The sequence below is a fragment of the Hyaloscypha bicolor genome (genome assembly GCF_002865645.1).
Source record: "Hyaloscypha bicolor E unplaced genomic scaffold K444scaffold_183, whole genome shotgun sequence".
NCBI classification, from domain to species: domain Eukaryota; kingdom Fungi; phylum Ascomycota; class Leotiomycetes; order Helotiales; family Hyaloscyphaceae; genus Hyaloscypha; species Hyaloscypha bicolor.
Window position 1 is genome coordinate 2,802,193 of NW_020194685.1, and position 18,044 is coordinate 2,820,236.

General features: G+C 48.9%; 8 protein-coding genes across 8 annotated transcripts; 3 read left to right on the forward strand and 5 right to left on the reverse strand.

Moving 5' to 3' along the window:
- Positions 1–83: 83 nt before the first annotated feature.
- K444DRAFT_622087 (uncharacterized protein) lies at positions 84–1,323 on the reverse strand. Its single transcript, XM_024882027.1, has 3 exons — positions 1,192–1,323; positions 636–1,142; positions 84–585 (listed from the first exon to the last, which is right to left on the reverse strand). Exons 1-3 carry the CDS (start codon positions 1,273–1,275, stop codon positions 391–393), a joined length of 786 nt encoding a protein of 261 aa, XP_024727625.1. The 5' UTR covers positions 1,276–1,323; the 3' UTR covers positions 84–390.
- Positions 1,324–1,502: 179 nt separating this feature from the next.
- Positions 1,503–3,173, forward strand: K444DRAFT_670374 (uncharacterized protein). The gene is made up of 2 exons (XM_024887615.1): positions 1,503–2,116; positions 2,168–3,173. The coding sequence occupies exons 1-2, from the start codon at positions 1,969–1,971 to the stop codon at positions 2,965–2,967; spliced, it is 948 nt and encodes a 315-aa protein (XP_024727626.1). The 5' UTR covers positions 1,503–1,968; the 3' UTR covers positions 2,968–3,173.
- Positions 3,174–3,745: 572 nt separating this feature from the next.
- On the reverse strand, positions 3,746–4,944 carry K444DRAFT_622090 (uncharacterized protein). Its single transcript, XM_024882028.1, has 2 exons — positions 4,236–4,944; positions 3,746–4,179 (listed from the first exon to the last, which is right to left on the reverse strand). Exons 1-2 carry the CDS (start codon positions 4,694–4,696, stop codon positions 4,164–4,166), a joined length of 477 nt encoding a protein of 158 aa, XP_024727627.1. The 5' UTR covers positions 4,697–4,944; the 3' UTR covers positions 3,746–4,163.
- Positions 4,941–7,282, reverse strand: K444DRAFT_275730 (uncharacterized protein). The gene is made up of 2 exons (XM_024871507.1): positions 5,318–7,282; positions 4,941–5,253 (listed from the first exon to the last, which is right to left on the reverse strand). Exons 1-2 carry the CDS (start codon positions 7,191–7,193, stop codon positions 5,186–5,188), a joined length of 1,944 nt encoding a protein of 647 aa, XP_024727628.1. The 5' UTR covers positions 7,194–7,282; the 3' UTR covers positions 4,941–5,185.
- Positions 7,283–7,584: 302 nt separating this feature from the next.
- On the forward strand, positions 7,585–8,688 carry K444DRAFT_547863 (uncharacterized protein; the record flags this gene model as incomplete). Its single annotated transcript, XM_024876336.1, has 1 exon — positions 7,585–8,688. One exon carries the CDS (start codon positions 7,585–7,587, stop codon positions 8,686–8,688), a length of 1,104 nt encoding a protein of 367 aa, XP_024727629.1.
- An 854-nt stretch (positions 8,689–9,542) lies between these two features.
- K444DRAFT_622094 (beta-lactamase/transpeptidase-like protein) lies at positions 9,543–11,442 on the reverse strand (the record flags this gene model as incomplete). The annotated part of the gene is made up of 1 exon (XM_024882029.1): positions 9,543–11,442. A coding segment is annotated over exon 1 (1,607 nt), but the record flags the coding sequence as incomplete, so codon positions are not given.
- Positions 11,443–12,628: 1,186 nt separating this feature from the next.
- Positions 12,629–14,608, reverse strand: K444DRAFT_604172 (MFS allantoate transporter). The gene is made up of 6 exons (XM_024878798.1): positions 14,291–14,608; positions 13,831–14,230; positions 13,705–13,774; positions 13,409–13,657; positions 13,248–13,323; positions 12,629–13,196 (listed from the first exon to the last, which is right to left on the reverse strand). Exons 1-6 carry the CDS (start codon positions 14,517–14,519, stop codon positions 12,652–12,654), a joined length of 1,569 nt encoding a protein of 522 aa, XP_024727631.1. The 5' UTR covers positions 14,520–14,608; the 3' UTR covers positions 12,629–12,651.
- Positions 14,609–15,775: 1,167 nt separating this feature from the next.
- On the forward strand, positions 15,776–17,452 carry K444DRAFT_670380 (alpha/beta-hydrolase; the record flags this gene model as incomplete). The annotated part of the gene is made up of 2 exons (XM_024887616.1): positions 15,776–16,110; positions 16,213–17,452. 2 exons carry the CDS (start codon positions 15,776–15,778, stop codon positions 17,450–17,452), a joined length of 1,575 nt encoding a protein of 524 aa, XP_024727632.1.
- Between the last annotated feature and the right edge of the window lie 592 nt (positions 17,453–18,044).

Sequence of the window (18,044 nt, forward strand, 5' to 3'; positions counted from 1 at the left end):
TTGCCCCCCCCCTGATTGACAAGCGCGGGGCACAATGGCGGCCGATCCGGCCACCGTAGAGGAGGCTGTGCAAAAAGTTAACCTCCGGGCCGGGCTGGGCGCTTATGAACAGCACGTCACGAAGAGTTTGTCCGATGGACTTCTCTATGACGGAGACAGGACGGGGCCAGGCTGGGCGATGTAGGCCTGATGTCTTTGATACCACCCTTGGCATTTGGAGGTCCTCCTTGGCTTGCATTCAAGTGAACAGTGTCACGTGATTGGACTTGGCAATAGGGGGTCTCCCTGGCTTGGCTGATTTTCCGGATGAACCTCTTTCAGAAAATTGAACTAACATTTGGGTATTGAACAGCAATTATACATCCGCGTACCTTCCTCTGCTTCAAACGATCATACAAATTCCAGCTCCTTCGGCTTCGAATACCAATCACAGCAAGAAAACCTCCATGCTCCCTTGTGCTTTGGGAGATACAACCATCGGAACATCAAAGCAGCAAACCATGGAAATGGTGGCCATGTTTTCGCGTGATAGGGATCTTCAAAAGTGTAGTCGAGACAAGTCACGGCGATTGGGATTTCGAACTCCTGTCACATATATTAGAACTTGGGTTTCCAACGGTAGCAGGTTTGCTAACCGTCTCAGCGCCATCGACTGCGAGCTTTTGAACCTTCTTATTCCAGGCTGGCCAATCAATCTTTAATTTCTCCAGCTCTTCGAAAGACGTAATCTCTTCCTTCAAGTGCTCTATCAAAGCAGTCCCGAACGCATCAATAAGCGAGCGCACTTTTGCTCCATCATATTTTGCCTTTTCCTCTCTTAGAGCTTTCACGTAGTCTTCGAAGGCCTGGAGACCTGGGGCAAATCCATGATGCTGCTCCACGTTCTTGTCCAAGGAGCATTTGACCTCAGCATTCAGCTCTTCTAGCCATGGGAAGTAGAATTTCTCCTCGTTTCCATGGTGCTCATGGATCGTGACCAAGAATGCATGCATGAAGGTGGCAAAATCGGAAATATCCTTCTCAAGCTTGACGTTGGGGGCTTGAAGATAGATGCAGTTTAACATGCGGATGAGCATGTTGTGGACCAGGCACATCTCGGTTGCAGCAGCCAAGGCTCCAGGCTCCTTCTTGAGGTCTTTGATCTACATAAATCAGCGTCTGGAAGCATCAGAAGATTTGGAAAATAGTTACCCCAAGCCTTTTCCTGGGAGTCTCCATAAGTTGGAAGGGGCCATCTGCCCACTGCTTCGTGATCTTCGTTGGCTTTTGACCCATTTTGAAGGTGGTGAGCGGAAGAGGGTAAGTTGAAGAGAGGCAGTCGGGCCAGAGAAAGGACTAAATACAAGGAGACTCGAGCCTTCTTGTACCCTTTGGTGGCGCCCCTGGTTAAACATCCCCACAGCAGCAACTGGTCTATTGAAATCTCGAGTGATGTAGGATTGGGGCGTGTTACGCGGTTGGGATTAGCGCTTACCCGCCGCTGTTCACTCATCCCGTTGAAGGAAGACTGCCTCCGAGAATATCTCTCCAATGGCAATATCTCGGATCCGAAGGGATCAATAACTGTTTGAAAGAAACTTAATCTCATTTGTTGGCACGGACCGGCGAGCTGTGGCAGCTTCAACCCGCCACTTGGGGGCCATAAACGTGGCAACGGAACATCCTGTACTGCGTATTACCGTATCGACAGCCTCTCAGATCCTCCACTGTCCACACATCCCACACACACTCCCGTCGACAGTACGGGGCCATGGTAGTGAGATACCAATCGGATCCTCCGTTGTGAAGAGGGAGGAGAGACGACGGAAAGGAGAGATGAAAAGAACATGCAAGTTCGGATGAAAATGAAAAGGAACGAGAGATCTGGATCACATGATGTCGTGCGAAACAACGCTAAGCCCTATGAGTTCGCGTTCCTGACTTCAGTTCTTTCCCCAACGTCCCTCGCAACTTCCATTTCACAACACCATGGACAGAATAATTGACAAGCGCTTCGAGCGCGTAGAAAAGGCACTGGCAACTCTGATTACCTCCATCTCAACCTATAATCCAGCACCCGCTCTTGCCAACGACCTCGTTTCAGCCGACACAGAGCTCAGCCAGGGCCTTGAACAATGTGAGCTCCTCCCCCAGCTGGCCTTCTTCGCAGACTGACCATTGCACACAGTATCAACACATCAATCCAACTATTCCAAGATCATGGCCCTGCGCGCTACATCCAGCGAACTCGACACCCAGATTCGCGAAACCCTCAGCCTCTTAACAAAAACCCGGAGTGAGCTCCTAGCAACGCCATCAACTAACTACCCATCGAGCACAAACCCAGTTTCCTACTCCGAGCTACTCTCCTACGCCCGCCGAATCAGCAAATTTACCCTGCCGCCCAACTACCGAGAGCCAGAGGCGCAAACAGAACAAGCGGAAGCCGGGATAAATACCCCAAAGGAAAGCAAGTCCGAAACACAAACGAACGGTACTACGACTCCGGTCGCTGCGACAAACGGAGTTGATAGCCAAACCCACCTAGCAACAGCGATGGAGATCGATGGTGCAACACCAGCAGCTACGCAATCGCAAACGCAAACATCGCAAGCGACTTCAACCGCGAAAACGAACACCGCAATGTGGAGCCAATACCTGAATCCCGCGGACGCGCAATTTGTCCCCTGGCCATCAGAAGAGACGATTAGGAGGGGTGCGTTGGCTAGTATCCAGATTCTGGTGGATCAGGGGGTTGATCTGAGTACGTTTGATCCTGAGAAGAGTGCCGAGCTGGAGGCGGAGAGGAAGAGGGTTGAGGAGGAGCAGGAGCGGCTGAGGGAACAGGAACGTGCGAGGTTGGAAGAGGAGAGGAGGAGGGAGATGGAGAGACGCATGAGTGTCAGTGGGGCTGTGCCTGAGAGGAGGGAGGAGCAGCCGAAGGTATTTCAGTTGGAGACTTTTGATGATGAGGAGGATGATTATTGAGGGCGTCATCTTCGATGGATGTTGGGTTAATATCTTGGCATATTGGTCCTGCTTGGCGGCTGAACGAGAAGATTCATGAATCACTTGGTCGTGACAATGAACCTGAATCTCTTCTGACATTGGAAACGAAATGTACCTAACATTTCCGAATATGCAACAACTCCATATTGTTCTCACTCCCTATCAAATTTTGACTTTTACTTTGCCATATAAATCACCAAATCCTGCTTCTTCTTTACTTAACCACCCGTGGGCGGAGCACTTCACCATCAGGAGCCTGGGTCAAGCAAAGCCTCACTTTTCTCCAACACAAACCACCCTGCATGTAGCATCTCAAGTGCCCGACCAAAGGGAGCTTTTCCCCACATCACTATTGCTCGCGATACCATAAGGCGACATTTGCTGTCAAATTTCGTCAGATTGTCAACTCTAGTTTCGATGTCATTATCCCAACCGTCATCCCCTCCCTACCCTCCCTGCTAAGAAATTATGGAAATCATGCTATCGATGCCTCCTTAGAAGAAAAGCTACCTGCGAAATACAGCAAGTTGCAAGTCAGCGTTGAGTGCGTTTGTATCAGTGAAAGAGACAGATCTAGCTCGACGACGAGCGGGTAGAGGGGCTAATTGGAGGCTTGGCGCGTTCCTTGTACTCTTGTCCTCTTCTTCGCGGCATTCCAGATAACTAAAGAAGCAGGCTCTGGGTTTCGAAATGAGGATGTTCTGTTGTTGGTGGGACAACGAGTAGTGTACAAGTGGCCAGTGAATCAGGAAGTTTTGCGGTCGCTGAATGAGTTTCATTATCTCTACAAAGGCCTACATTCTACTCCAAATCCAGAGCACTCTTAAAACTCCGGCTTGCTCTTGCTCATGAAGCCCCTATACCACACACCGCCAACCATTTATGCCTTCGCCAAAGCCACCTCGGCGGTCTCGCTAACCTCCAGCCTACTTACACCATTCACCACCGGATTCTCACACTTTCTGGAGGTAGTTGTATCCCCAAACTCATCCGTCCCCACTCTTTCCTTCAACTCCTTAAACCTCCCACCCGGATGATTCGTTGGCAGTATCTTCACATCCTTCTTCCTCCTCAGATTCTCGCGGAAAGTACCACCTGGCACCGCGTAGTCTTTCCACATGATGCCTCGCTCCATGAGCATGGGGATGAGGAGTTCTACTAGATCTTCGTAGGATTCAGAGTTTAAGACGTCTGTTTTTCGTTAGCTCGGTCAAAAGATGATTCAATATAGGGGAGGGGATGCTTGCAACTCATAAGCAACGTTGAGCCCATCAATATTCGCTTCGTTTACGAAGCTTTCGAAAACATCCGCAATGCTCTCCGGCGTCCCCACATACCACTGTCCACACCTACAAAACGCAAACGCATGTCCCAGCATTCTCAGCGTTAGCAGTTTCCCCTCATGCCCCGCGTAAGTCTTCGCGCACGCAATCAAGCTATGAATCGCACTACTCCTATCCTTCAGTCCCTCGACATCGAACGGCTCATCCACGGGACACTTTGAGAAGTCAACATTCATGAAACTCGAAATGGTAGCAAGGCCTCCTTCCCAGCCAGCGTTCGCTTCATACCTGTCATCTAGCGCCTCTTCCATCGCCCTCCCCACAATCGGCACAATCATTGGGAAGAAATTGACATCTGTTGCTGCCCTGCCGTTCTCAATGGCTATAGCGCGAACCTCGCGCACGAACTTGGCGAGTTTCTTCATATCCGTGCCACCAGAGAAAGTAGCCTCCACATGCTTGCCCGCAAACTGCTTTCTTGACTCGCTGGCTGATCATTCGGCTCGGATAACTATAAAAGTGGGATCTCAACCTCCCCTCACTCATCACAATAGATATTTTTATTGACCGTCTGTATAACTTAAGAATCCCAGATCGCCTCACTCGAGGCTCACCTGAGGCCCAAATCAGCTCACAGGATAGAACAATCCGGGGCTGGGCCGAGAAAATTAAAAATCCATATTTTTTCTACCATACAAAACACAAGTACCGAACCAAATCAAATTCAACCTCCAGGTCGCGGATGTCACGGACGCTCACGCGCACAGAAATGCAAAACGGTTTTGCTTGCAGCTTGTTCGCACCTATTGTACACTCTGATTTCATCATATCGCTCTCGCTTTCTATCGAGTCCTCGAATCCATTTCTGTTTCCTGTTCCGTATCCTCGTTTCTCGTTCGGTTTTCATGAATCCTTTAATCGATCTTGATAGATCCGTAGATCTTGTACACGAATGCCCAGCTGGCGAAGAAGCCGATGGTACCTGGGTTGAGTTAGCGAGATAACCTAGAAAAGAGGGACAGTGGCGACGGGAAGAGAAAACATGCCAGTCAGAATAAAGAACAAGAATGAAATCAACCCGCTGTATCCAATGTACAGCACCGTTCCTGCCAGACCACCCAACTGCAACTTCGTGACCAAATAAATGAGGGCGTTCAAGAACACGTAGAACGCCGAAGCACCAGCCGTCATGAACGCTCTCCAATGCCAGTGGTAGTTCTCACTGCAGAGTAGGAAGTAAACCATGAGTACAGTTACTGCCGCGCAGGTAATAATCATGAGGCCGTAGCAGAGGAAGAGGAAGCCGAACATGTAGTAGACTTTGCTGAACCAGATGGAGGACATGATGAAGTATAGCTCGACAAAGATTGCTCCGAAGGGAAGGATACCGACAAGTAGCATGGAAGGGATGGGCCGCATGTAGGTTGTGCTTGGTGGGATTTGGCGGGGGATTTGATTGGTTCGGACCGGAGCCTGGAAAGCTGGTTGGCGGAATCCGACCCAGCTGCCAGCGAAGGATAGGGGCACTGAGATCAGGAACCAGATTCCAATGATGACAATCATTGTAGTGAAAGGAACGGCGCCAGATGACTCCTTGGCCCAGAGGAACAGATTAAGAAGGAAGAAGGTGCCAAATACAATTCCTGGGACGAGGAGAGGCGTGAGTCCAATGTTGAGCTTCCAGCGTTCGCCTCCGAAGGATTTATAGACTCGGGCCGAGACGTATCCACCGATGAACCCAAGGACCGTGTACAATAACACCATTATAGTTCCAAGAGATCCGCGATTTGACGGCGAGAGGAATCCAAGGAGGGCAAATGCAATCGTAAAGCCGGTCATGACAAAAAGCTGAGCTCCGTTTCCAAGGAACACACTCAAGATGAGCGGGGAACCTGGAGTACGGAAAACATCTCCGTGTACAAGCTTCCATCCCGAGTCTTCCTGAATTCCATCATCAACGGCAGATGTTCCAGACAGATCATCGAGATTGATGTTGTCGAGACGGTTGTACCTTGCAATATCCTTCCTCAGGGCTCTCAGAAGGATCGAGACGACCGTGAATACCAAAAAGACAACAATAATAGCGGAATTGATGAGAGAGAACCAGTGGATCTTGGGGTCGAAGACATGCAAGTATTTGTCCCATCTGGTAGCCCAAGCTGTGGTGGACTCGTACCACAGAACATTGTAGGTGAAGGCAACCTCAGTTTGTCCCTTCTCGTCTAAAGTCACTGGCCGCCCTCCTTGACCACAGTGATTAGCCTCCGCACCTTCGCCATTTCCACTCAAAGCGCTCGATCTCGAACTCGGTTGCACAATAACCCCTACGACTCGGAATTCACCCGGGCTAACTGTATGGTAGTCAATCAGAATATCGTAGTGGTTGTTTAGATGCACGCTGGTCGCATCACTACTTCCCAAGGCAAATCCTTGGCTATAAAACCGAGTCTTCGTGACCTCCTCCTCAATCAATTGTCCAGCTGGTAGCCCATCCACCAGCCAATTCAGCGCATACCCTGCTGCGATCTTATGGTTCACCCACTTAGCAGATGCGACATCGTATATTGATGTGCACAATGCCTTGCAAGTCTGGTTCTTCATCATAAGGAGCTCGAACGGGGATGTCATTATTCGATCTCCAAACAGGATGCTGCCCAGACTCTCCGAGACATATTCGGCCTTGGGTTCTGGATGGCAGAAATGGAATGCTGGGTGGTAGTAGTCGAATGCCAGGACGGAGCGCAGAGTCCCGTCCTCTTGCGAGCCGACTGCTGTGAGATGGTTGACGTGCAGAGGGACTTTGACTCCTTCTTTGTATGATTTCGGCGCAACTCCTGGCAAATAGAACGCTGTTGATACGTCTGGAATCGTGAGGAAGGCCGCGAGGATCGCCGCGGACGGCGAGAGGTCTCGCAAACGCATCTTGAAGGGTATCTAATATTTGAAGCTCGAGTGAGTGTGATGTTGAGGTTGGAAAGTCGCAGTGTCCTTCTTTGACGTATCTGGGGGCCTAGAGCTTACGAGTCGTGAAAGAACAGCTCAGGTTGGCATTAAATGCCACGAATTGCACGCTCAAAGACTACTATTCACGCATGTATCGATGTATCTCGCGGTAAAGTGTGGATGTCTCTTGACCGTGAATGATTGTTGTTGCGAAGCAGAAGCATTAGACGGGGAGGTTAAAGGGGAGCTCCAATAATTCTAGACGGAGCTGAGTTATCTGGCTCTCGGAACGGATAAATATTTCACCGAGCCGCCTCTTTTCCTCGAAAATTCGAGGCCGAAACTTCACACCACCACATCACAACACAACATGGCAACCACGACTTCTTTTCCAGCACTGCTGGAGACGCTCACGCAAGCACTGGAATCTGCCTCTGAATCCACAGAGAAAATAAAATCTCCAATTCCTCCCAAAGACGGCATTTCCCTCCTTGACGTTAAGAACGAACTTTTTCTCTCTTACCTCCAAAATCTTGTCTTCCTCATAATCCTCAAGCTACGAAATCGAAAAGCGGGCAACGATGATGACGGCGAAGACTTGGATGGCTCGGTTGTGAAAAAGCTGGTCGAGTTACAGGTCTATCTGGCAAAGGGTGTGCGACCATTGGAGGGACGTCTGAAATACCAAATCGACAAAGTTCTTCGTGCAGCAGACGATGCGAAACGAGCCGAAGATGCAACGAAAGCCAAGACCAGTGGATTGGCTACTCGTAAACAAGATGATGACGAGGAGGATTCAGAAGAGAACAGAGACAGCGACGAGGAATCTACGAAGGGGGTAATGCTGAAAGCTTCCGAGATTGACGACCTGCAATACCGACCCAATCCTTCAGCTTTCATTCGCCCTGCTGCTGCAGTTGGAGTAGATTATAGAGGCAGATCAGCAGATGGGATTTACAAGCCTCCGAGAATACAGGCTACGGCAATGCCTACGACAGGTCCGCGAGAGAAGGAAGCTAGGAAGCCGAATAAATCTGCTACTTTGGATGAGTTCGTCAGCACAGAGTTGTCGAGTGCGCCGTTAGCAGAACCAAGTATTGGATCAACGATTGTGGACCGTGGTAGGACTCTGAAGAGCGAGAAGACGAAGCAGGAGGAGAGAGAGAGGAGAGAGTATGAGGAGAGAAATTATGTGAGATTGCCGAAGGAGAGTAAGAAGGATCGGGCAAAGAAGGGAGGGAGGAAAGATGCTGGTTATGGTGGGGAGGAGTGGAGAGGCTTGGGTGAGGGTATTGATCGGATTGAGAGGTTGACAAAGAGAAAGGGCGGGGAGCCAAGAGGTGCTTTGGAGAAGAGTCGGAAGCGACCCACTGAAGATGGACCTAGAGGTAGCGGTGGTATTGAGGCTGGCCAAGGCTTCCAGAAAAGACTGAAGACGCTGGACGGTGGAAGGAGAGATAGAGGGAGAAGGTAGTCCACAGAATCAACACGATGTTTCACATTATCCGAGGGGTCTTGATCAGTCCGTCAACTTCTCGCTTTCCTTTAGGATACTTACCACTAATACTCTCTCAAAGAATCAGGCTACGGCCTCTCAAATCGGTTCGAAATATCGAGCCTCAACCTGCCGCATGAGCCTACACAGTCTATCCCCACACTTTTGGGTGCGCCTCCGAGGTCTTTGGGCTAAAGTTTGAATAGAATCTCATAGTCACTACGTTACTCGTAGGGTTTCAGGGGCGGAGTTAAGCACCGCCACATTGCTGGCGTCTACCTGCATTAAACACCAACCCTTGTGGCTCTGCAGTATTTTGCTTCGGAAGGCTCCAGCTGGATGTCCCCATGTCACAGGTACATTGAGTGATTTTTCATGAATTGTCATTTGCCCCTAGACGCTGGTCGGAGAAGGCACTGATCGTCGTACTAGATAAAAAGCACTTTTACTGTTCGCTTACTTATCTCCTTCAAGACGACTTCAAGATATCTTAAAGGGCACCTCTCAGACAGTGAAAAGGCGAAGGCAATGCAAACAAGTGCGACCGAATATCCTCGTACATTTAACGAGAATGACGCTTGCTGATGCGAATGGGTTGGGACTTTGAATTATCGGGAGTGAACAAGCGTGCCGTCCTTTACATTTTGTTGCACATTTCTATGTACCACTGGATTCTCTGTCGCCTTAAGAACTTTGATTCAAGTTCTTCCACACCTCCCTCACCACGATAAGCTACTTCACGCAACAGGGTTCGCTGCCAAAAATGCATTGACACCCCCTACGCAAAGCACATCATCAAACGGGTTCTGTCCCGGTGCAGAAGGCGGCAAATCCTCAGTATTTATGATGATCACAAAATCCAGGCCATCCCATCGCGACTGGGCGAATGACATAGACCCGGAAGTGTGACCTTTGTGGGAAGATACCGGGTTCGGAACGCGGCTGACACGGAAGGAGGGACGTGGGCCGATACCATTGACCGCTATGATTCAATCAGTTGGAGAGTCTTGATGGGAGAGAAGGTATATCGTTAAGGAAAGATGAGAAAATGTACCATGCGTCCCGATAAACCTCACAATAGTACTCGCACTACTGGCCAAACTCATCGCCCCGAAATTTGCCTCCTTACACATTCCATCCCCACCAAACACAAACGCCATCTCATTGTATGTCTGCGGGGTCATTGCTCCAATACCCGTCCACTTGCTCTCCTGCGTGACAGGGTCATTGACATGCGCAGTCGACGCAGTGGCGTATTTCCTGACATCGTACGACCCCGGTAGCAGAATATGGCTGTAGAGATAGTCGTAGTAAACCTGTCCCGAGATATGCTCGATCACGTATGAGAGAAGGATGTATCCATAGTTAGAATATGCAGTTGCCGTTCCAGGAGCATAGTCCAAGGTGCGGCCAGTCATGCAATTCACAATGGCGGCCGTGTTAGTTGGCCCGCAACTGGTAATACCGCCAATGTTCGTCGAGCAGGAGATATCGTAGGCAACGTCACCATAACCGAGGTTACTGCCATCGTAGTCGTGCAGGTCAGTACCGCCTTGGTGTGCGAGCAGTTGAGCGACAGTGACGTCTTGGAGGCGGGGATCGGGGGTATTTGTGATTCCGAGTAAGGGGTAGACTTTCGTCGTGGGAGAGAGCTGATTTGAGTCGTAGAGAAATTGAATCGCCGCCGAAAGGTAGATTTGGGAAAGGTTGGCCATGAGGAAAACATCTGTTGGAAGTGTAGTATGCCGAGTTGCTTCGCTCCACGAGTAGGCTCTTTCAAGCAAGATATTTCCAGCTTTGCCGACAGCGAACTGAGCTTGGCGAACGCCAGTCTTCTGCATGAATGACTGCATCATGGAATCAGCTGCTGCTTGAGCCACTGCGTTGTTTTGGAATCCGATTGTGCTGCCGGTTGCCCACCAGCTTCTAGGTGTGGGGATGTCGTGTTCAGCAAATATGGCCGCGAAAAGAGTCGAAGAGCCTGTTCCTCCTCCCAAGACATGAATTGGGAATCTTCCGGCTGCTTTTTGGGTAGCATTTTGGGCTGCAAGTTGTGAGGCTGTCATGCCGTAGTGACAAACCCACGATCCGACGTCGGTGTCTGTGAAAGCGGATTCGACCCATTGATTTTCTCCCATGGAGAGTGCATATGGACGCCAGAAAGGCTTGATGACTTCGCTGTTGAAGACTGTTTGGAAGTTATCAACGCCTCCACGTACCTCTGCCATCCACTTATCGTATTGATCATTGTAGTAGTAAACTGTGCAGTAGAGTTGATTCTGCCCTCCAGGACCGTATTCCGTGATGGCTTTAAGAATATATCGATTTTGCTGCGCGGTCTGGATTCCCACCTTCCAATCGGCCCATACAACCCCGCAGCTTTGATACCAGTTCGTCACCCCATTCTTCTTCATTACGGCGGCAAAGATGGGGTTTGATGCTGTGCCGGTAGTGCTAAGCAGCGTTGTGACAAAACCATTGGCGGCATTGGTATTGAACCATGTTTGGTAGGTGGCTGCATCTGCTTCGTGGATTGCGAGGCCCGGAACGTTGGACCCAGACTGCGGTATAACGGTGATTGGGAGGCAAATCATATACATTGAGGGAGACCATTCGGTAGCCAGCAGCGAACCATTTGTTGAAATTTGTTTGATGCTGAACAGCGGTAACATCAATGTAAAATTGATAAACTGGTGTCCGCTTCACCAAAGATGAATCTCGGGCGGATATTTCTGCCGGAAGAGCTGTGCTGAGAGCGATGAACCATCCCAGAAGGCCAACCAGGAGGTTGGGCTTCATGGTGATGACTGGGGTCAGGATTTCAACCGAACGACTGGATTAACAATTATGCACACTTTAATGCAACAATACAGAAATTAAAACAATAGGCAAACCAAAAACAGGGGAAAGACTGTGAGAAGAGACAATGGAGGAAAGAAGGACAATTCTTCAAGAAAATCATTAATTATCATAACCTTCACCCATACGAGATACGAGGTCGCTCCATTTCGGGACCTGCCTTCCCGCGATGTCTTATACTTTAAATTCGCTCCGAAAGGCTGCCTGGAAGCGATGTCGAGGACTGGATCAGGAAGTCTCAGCCCCAGCCGATCCCCGAATCGTAGAGAGCGTCATTTGGTAAAAACATTCAGCCATTCCACGAATCGCTATTGTGGAAATGGAAAGACAATTTCGGGACCGTTGGCCGCATTCCTCCTTCTCATTTTGTCCCAAGGCTGACTAGTAGGGAAGCGCAAACGCTTAGAAAATGGTTTCAAAAAAGTAAGTAGTTTTCTAAAGAAAGGTTTGTATTTTAGCTCGCGAATAGAGGTGGCGTAAGGGGCGTCCTAATTAGGCATAGCCCTTCCCCTTAAACACTAAACAAAAATCCTCTTTCCTAATGCAACCGACCATTAATTCCAAGCTCGTGAATATAATTCATCGCGGGGATATCACACTTGGGTCGCCATGCAACTTGGAAAGTTCTCTTAAAATGTCTTACGGATGATTCTACAGCGATATGGTTGTACAATGCATTCTAGGGCACTTCAGTAACAATTGATGAGTGGTAATATTGGAGAAACACATTTTCCCACGATAATTTCGTAGTGATCTAGCAAGGAAAACTGGCAATTCGTGGGCTGATGCACACGTGATCGTGGCCCCCTTTCCTCCTCCCACTCGCTTATGGTACCCCCTTTTCAGCCACGGTTCAGAATTCCCCAACTCTGGATTCTGGGTGCAACCTATTCGATACTGACGATAATTAGATAGAATGAAGTCAACAATTTATTTTTAGAATTACTTAATCCCGTCTTGTCAACTTAGAACCGAGTACTTGAAGTAATTTTTTTCACGGTGTAATAAAAGGCTGCACTCCTTCTTCTTAAAGTTACATCTTAACATCGCTATTCCTCTTCAAGTCTTCTTGGTGCAATTTCTTCACATCTTATACCTAAGTTTCTTGTTTTCCCGATCCGTTTTGTCAGAAAAGGCATCGATCAACTCCTCCGTCGCATCCGCTCCCTCCGCGCCCGCAGGATCCAAATCCCGTCTCTTATTCTCCGCTTGATACACAAAGTATAACGATACAAACAACACAATATTGATGCAAAACGCCGCCAATGTGACAGCAACACCAGTCCCATATCTCGGCGCCTGAGACGACAGAAATGTTTGCGGGCTCACAATATTCGCCACCGCGTTCGCAGAAAAGAACAAGGCTCCAGTTACAGATTTTTTGGTGTACCCGGCGATGTTGCTGGCGAGCAGGGCGTAGAGAAGCCCGGCAGAGGTCGCTACGACCGGAATGATGGTTATGGCAAACAGGTGCGCCTTGCGAGTTGAAGATTTTATGGGGCTGAGGTAAAGGATAAGGCACGAGGCAATTCCGGGGAGGTAGCAGAGGATTATGACGAAGATTCGTTTGCCTTCGCCCCATCTTGAGGAGAGGAAGAAGCCAGCGAGAAGCATGGAGGTGGCTTGAACTAGGGGGTGTCAGCTAGGGGGGCTTTGAATGGTGAGTGGAGGGAACGAACCTATGCCCGGTGGGATACTGAGGAGAATGGATTCATCGACGCTGTACCCGAGTCCTCGAATCACCAATCCAGAAAACTGTTTTTGATAGAAGTATCAGTTATCTGCTTCCGTTATTGTGCACCAACAATGCCGACTAATGAGAAAAGAGAACAGAACTCACATTTGTTTGGAGAGAATTGGTCATATTGTGGAAGAAGATTGCAGCAACCAACATCCAGACTTTCAGATCCTTAAGGGCTTCGAAAACTTGGTACTGCTTGTGATGAGTATTCTTCACGCCAGTCTTGTTCGACTTGAGACGTTCGACGGCAATGACCCGTTCACGCTCAGTAAGGAACTTGGCTGTGTGAGGAGAATCTGGAAGGATCCACCAGAGTGTGCTTCCGAAGCAGACCGTTATGAGACCAAGCTTCATATCTATTAGCAAGTTGTTGATCACACAGATAGCTAACTCACAATGATAAACATCCATTGGTACGGAAACATTTTGCCAACATGGATATGAGCAATTCCAAAGAATATCGCGCTAAACAATGTGTCAGTGGAAGTCCAGGAAGTAAGAGAGTGACAAGATAGACCAACCCGCTGGGAGCTCCAATTAACCCATTAGCACAATACCAAAGAGCAACACGAGCAGACTGTTCCTCTCTCTTCCACCACGACGAGGTTATCAGGACAAAGCCTGGATTCAAGCACGATTCGAAGACTCCGAGGAAGAATCGTCCGACAGCAAGCGTAGCAAAATTGGTTGCAGATCCTGTTGCAGCAAGTGTCGCACCCCACAGGATGAAGTTGATAGCAATGTACTTCCCGGTTGGGAACCTTTGCATCAAGATGTTCGTGGGGTATTGGGCGACGAGGTACCCGATATAGAATATTGAGATCAAGAGTGAGAATTGGGCTCCAACGAGCTTGGCTTCTCCGATAATCCCATATGTTGCTGCGGCAGTGAGAGAGTTTTTGTCAATAAATTGGAGTCCGTCTAGGTATCGGCAAGGCCTGGTTAGCTTAAGAATTAGAGACCAAGAGAGAAAAATCTCACTGATTATGAGCATCAAAATACACATTCGATAATCGATCTTTCTCAAAAGACTCTTCTCCTCCTCGGGAGAGTATGGCTCGTAATGAGTATGAAGCACTTTCAATGCCTCATCACCATCAAAAACCTTCTCATTCAAGTGATGAATCTCAGATTGATGTGTAGCGACAGCTTCAATATCAAGAGGCGGTGCCATCTCGACCTCTTGAGGGGGCTCTTTGCCGGTGGCCATCTTTCCGTTTCTACGGGTTGTGTATCTTGTGTTGCAGAATGCAAGTCAAGAAAGGTTGCCAAAGTTGATTCCACACGACAGAATCAAATAACCATTTCAGTATCTTTATACGAAATGAGATTTTTGCGAGTGTGGGCCCTTAGATTCGCGTCCACTGCAAAGATGGCTTTTCTCATAACCGGGGACGGCATAGGCGGGGTATGCGGAGTAAGGGGGTCGGGGGAAAATTATTACCCACAGAAGCGGAGACGACAGGCTCAAAGGATACTCGGCCAGCTAATAAGTTATGTCTCCGCCCTCGCTCTGTGCAGAATGTCCACATTCCACAACCTACAATGCAGGTGCAGGTCTGCTCAGTGGGCCAATAAAAGCCTTTGTCTCCTGCCGAGTCTAGGTGCCGAAATTCTGGCAGCCCCTAACCTTATTTGCTGCGATTATGCCTCCCGCTGCCGAGGCTGCACGAACCACTCTCTTGTCCTCCACATCGGGGAAACTTTCTCCAACCATTCCCCACATACTTCCCGCATTACATATTTGAGTCCACTTTTAACGATCTGCTTACTAAAACAGAAGCTGGTCATGAAAAAGCTCATGGAGCCTCTCCTACTTAGTCACTGGGGCGGATATTCATTTTAGCGTGTCTTGGGGGCACAGAGGGCTTCCTGCCAATAGCTGAGTGTAGAAACCCGAACCCCAGGAACTGCCGCATTTGGAGTAGACTAATGGGTCTTTGAATATTAGCCATCTAAGGAGGCTGGATAGTCCTTACAAATACATAAAGCTATCTTCCTAATCTAAGTTATACAAAGTTATACTGAGCTAAAGGACGCCAGTAAGGGTAACTCGACGCCTCCGCTCAACCAGTTATTGGCGTAGGCTTATTTGGGTACTGGAGAGGCATAGTTACTACTCGTATAGGCCTGGCCGGCTGACTTAGTAACCAGATTGCACTTTTAAGCGATTTCAGTCTCGTCGTCGCAATAATTCTCGGTAGAATCCATTGAGCGGTTGGATATCAAAAACGACAGTCGGATACCTTGGTTTCTCTAGATATCTTATCCGCCACAGCTTGCTGTCCAGCAAAGGCACTTATCTCGGCTTCAGGTGAGGCGCGGGATACTCCCGCGTTGGCGCCGGCGCGCCTGTTCTCTGCACTGAATTTTGTGCAAGGTGCGCATGCTCGGTCTGCTCTTTATAGAGAACGAGCATTAGAATTTCAAGTGTAGCTTTACAAGTTTTCCTACCCATCACAAAACATGCCTGCAAAGATCGAACACCAGACCCCCTCACTCAGTTGTTCCATAATTGGGGAGGCCGAGGACGGCATAGCTTGCTTTCGAGGCGTACCATATGCCACAGTTGACAAGCGGTGGGCGCACAGCGAAACAAAGCATTCTCTCGAATCTCCATTTGACGCGACGAAATATGGGCCTCGATGCCCGCAAGGAGAGGGTCAGGTTTTGGTAACAGGGGGTGTCAACGACCCCGTTCCAGGCGACGATGAGTTCAAGTGTTTGAACTTGAATGTTGCCGTACCACAAGAAGCACTAAAAACAAATGCTGCACTTCCTGTTATGGTATGGATTCACGGGTATGAAACTCCTACTTAGACCCTCAATTTACCTCTCACTTCGTGAGCTTGAAGAGACTTTCATTTCAATTCCGTTGCTACCATTACTTACTTCTTCAATAGCGGTGCGTTCAATTATGGAGCTAATTCCGTTGCACGATACCGGCCAGTACAATTATCTCTCCTTGCGAGAGCGCAAGGAACTCCGGTAATCGTTGTCCAGATTCAATACCGCCTCGGCCCCCTGGGCTTCTCTGCAAGTAACGACATTCGTTCCGCACAATCACCGCCTTCTTTAACCCCGTCGGGCGATCTGGACCCAAACTCCACATTCGGTAATTTTGGCTTCGTGGATCAAATACATGCCTTGGAATGGGTGCGAGATCATATCGGCGACTTTGGTGGCGACCCCGCAAACGTAACTGCTTTTGGTGTCAGCGCTGGTAGCGCGAGCATTCACTACCACATCCTCACAGGAACTCCCCTTTTTGACCGAGCCATCCTCATGTCGGGCAGTGCACCTACTCTCGGACCATTGCCCGTTGAGTTGTATGAAACATCGTGGCAGAATTTCCTCCTGCAAACAGGCGGCTTTGAAGATTCGAAGACGTCTGTGGAGAGGTTAGAGAAAGCCAGAGCCCTGAGTCCACACCAGATAATCGAAGGCTTCAACTCAGCGCCTTTGGGTCCAATGGCGGATGGAGACTTACTTCCTCAGTCTTGGGCGTACAATGAGACTCAAAAAACTACCCGCTGCAAGGAAATCATCATTGGTGACACGAAGATCGAAGCCATCATTATGGACGGTCTCATCAACGCCATCCCACAGACCAGGTTTTCTCAATTAGTACACGACACAATACAAGACGGCGAGGGCTTCCTTCGCGCTTTTGATTTCATGCCCGACATGGATAAAACCGCATATCGTGATGCAATGCGCTGTTTTCTCTCCGTCGGCATGTTTCAATATCCCAATATTCTCGTCGCGAAAAGATTTCCGGGAAAGGTCTACTTTTATCATTTCGACGAGCCATCCCCGTACCCTGGTCCCACATTTGGTCTGCCATATCACGGCCAGTGTGCACTGTTTGTTTACCAAAATGGAAATGCCGAGTATCCTGTGGCAGCAAAAACTACAGCCGAGAGTATGGGGAAGATTTGGACTGCGTTCGCAAGCGGAAAGGCGGCACCTTGGGAGGAGTATAAAGTGGCGACGAGATTCATGCGCTTGGGTCCGAATGGAGAGTCCTCACTGCACACTTTGGAGACTGATCGCGTGAGAGAATATAATTGGATCGGGTGGGTGGACGAGAATTACGAGAGCCTCAAGCAGCTCACGAGGTACTTGACTGTTAGAGTATAGGTTGCAATATGAGTTAATCTGGAATGGAGTGATAACAAAACCTGTTGTTCCGGTTGGATTTCGCTCTCGGGGCTTGTCACCAGTTGGACGTCTCTGATGAAATGTTCTCCGAACGCTTCAAAGCATCAGAATCAAAAGTAGAGATAAATTCCAAAGAGACATTACTGTGTATTAGACTCTGCAAGAAACAATCATATAGATTTAGATTCGGAAAAATATGTGCGCAGGAAGAAGTTGCAGTTTTCAAGTAATGTGGATTTAATCGAGTTTCGGCCCTGCAGCTACATACGGAGTATCAAAGCCCACTGCGTCGCTAAATCAACCCGTATTTCCGGGGTCTACGGAAAGCCGTAAGGATCAGAAGACCAAGCGATTTTCGAATCTGGTTTTCGACCTTCAATGTCTGATTTGTGGCACGTGCGCACCCCACCAAAAATCACAAATACCTATACACCACGCCTATATATTATGCCCCCTCTCCCTGTGCCTCTATTATTACTTCAAATATTTCCTCTCTTTGATTCTCCTCGCTCTTTTTATAAGTATAAGGGTAAGAGAGGGAAGAAGGGGGGGAGGGCAGGGCAAGGGGACC

Excerpts from the sequence above, each read along its gene's own strand:
- K444DRAFT_622087 (XM_024882027.1), bottom strand. The coding sequence starts at position 1,275 with ATGGGTCAAAAGCCAACGAAGATCACGAAGCAGTGGGCAGATGGCCCC. Across the intron at positions 1,143-1,191 it reads CTCCCAGGAAAAGGCTTGGG|ATCAAAGACCTCAAGAAGGA; the intron begins GTAACTATTTTC and ends TGATTTATGTAG. Across the intron at positions 586-635 it reads CAGTCGATGGCGCTGAGACG|GAGTTCGAAATCCCAATCGC; the intron begins GTTAGCAAACCT and ends TATATGTGACAG.
- K444DRAFT_670374 (XM_024887615.1), top strand. The coding sequence starts at position 1,969 with ATGGACAGAATAATTGACAAGCGCTTCGAGCGCGTAGAAAAGGCACTG. Across the intron at positions 2,117-2,167 it reads CAGCCAGGGCCTTGAACAAT|TATCAACACATCAATCCAAC; the intron begins GTGAGCTCCTCC and ends CATTGCACACAG.
- K444DRAFT_622090 (XM_024882028.1), bottom strand. The coding sequence starts at position 4,696 with ATGAAGAAACTCGCCAAGTTCGTGCGCGAGGTTCGCGCTATAGCCATT.
- K444DRAFT_275730 (XM_024871507.1), bottom strand. The coding sequence starts at position 7,193 with ATGCGTTTGCGAGACCTCTCGCCGTCCGCGGCGATCCTCGCGGCCTTC. Across the intron at positions 5,254-5,317 it reads CTTGTTCTTTATTCTGACTG|GTACCATCGGCTTCTTCGCC; the intron begins GCATGTTTTCTC and ends AACTCAACCCAG.
- K444DRAFT_604172 (XM_024878798.1), bottom strand. The coding sequence starts at position 14,519 with ATGGCCACCGGCAAAGAGCCCCCTCAAGAGGTCGAGATGGCACCGCCT. Across the intron at positions 14,231-14,290 it reads TATTTTGATGCTCATAATCA|ACGGACTCCAATTTATTGAC; the intron begins GTGAGATTTTTC and ends GCCGATACCTAG. Across the intron at positions 13,775-13,830 it reads TTAATTGGAGCTCCCAGCGG|CGCGATATTCTTTGGAATTG; the intron begins GTTGGTCTATCT and ends CACATTGTTTAG.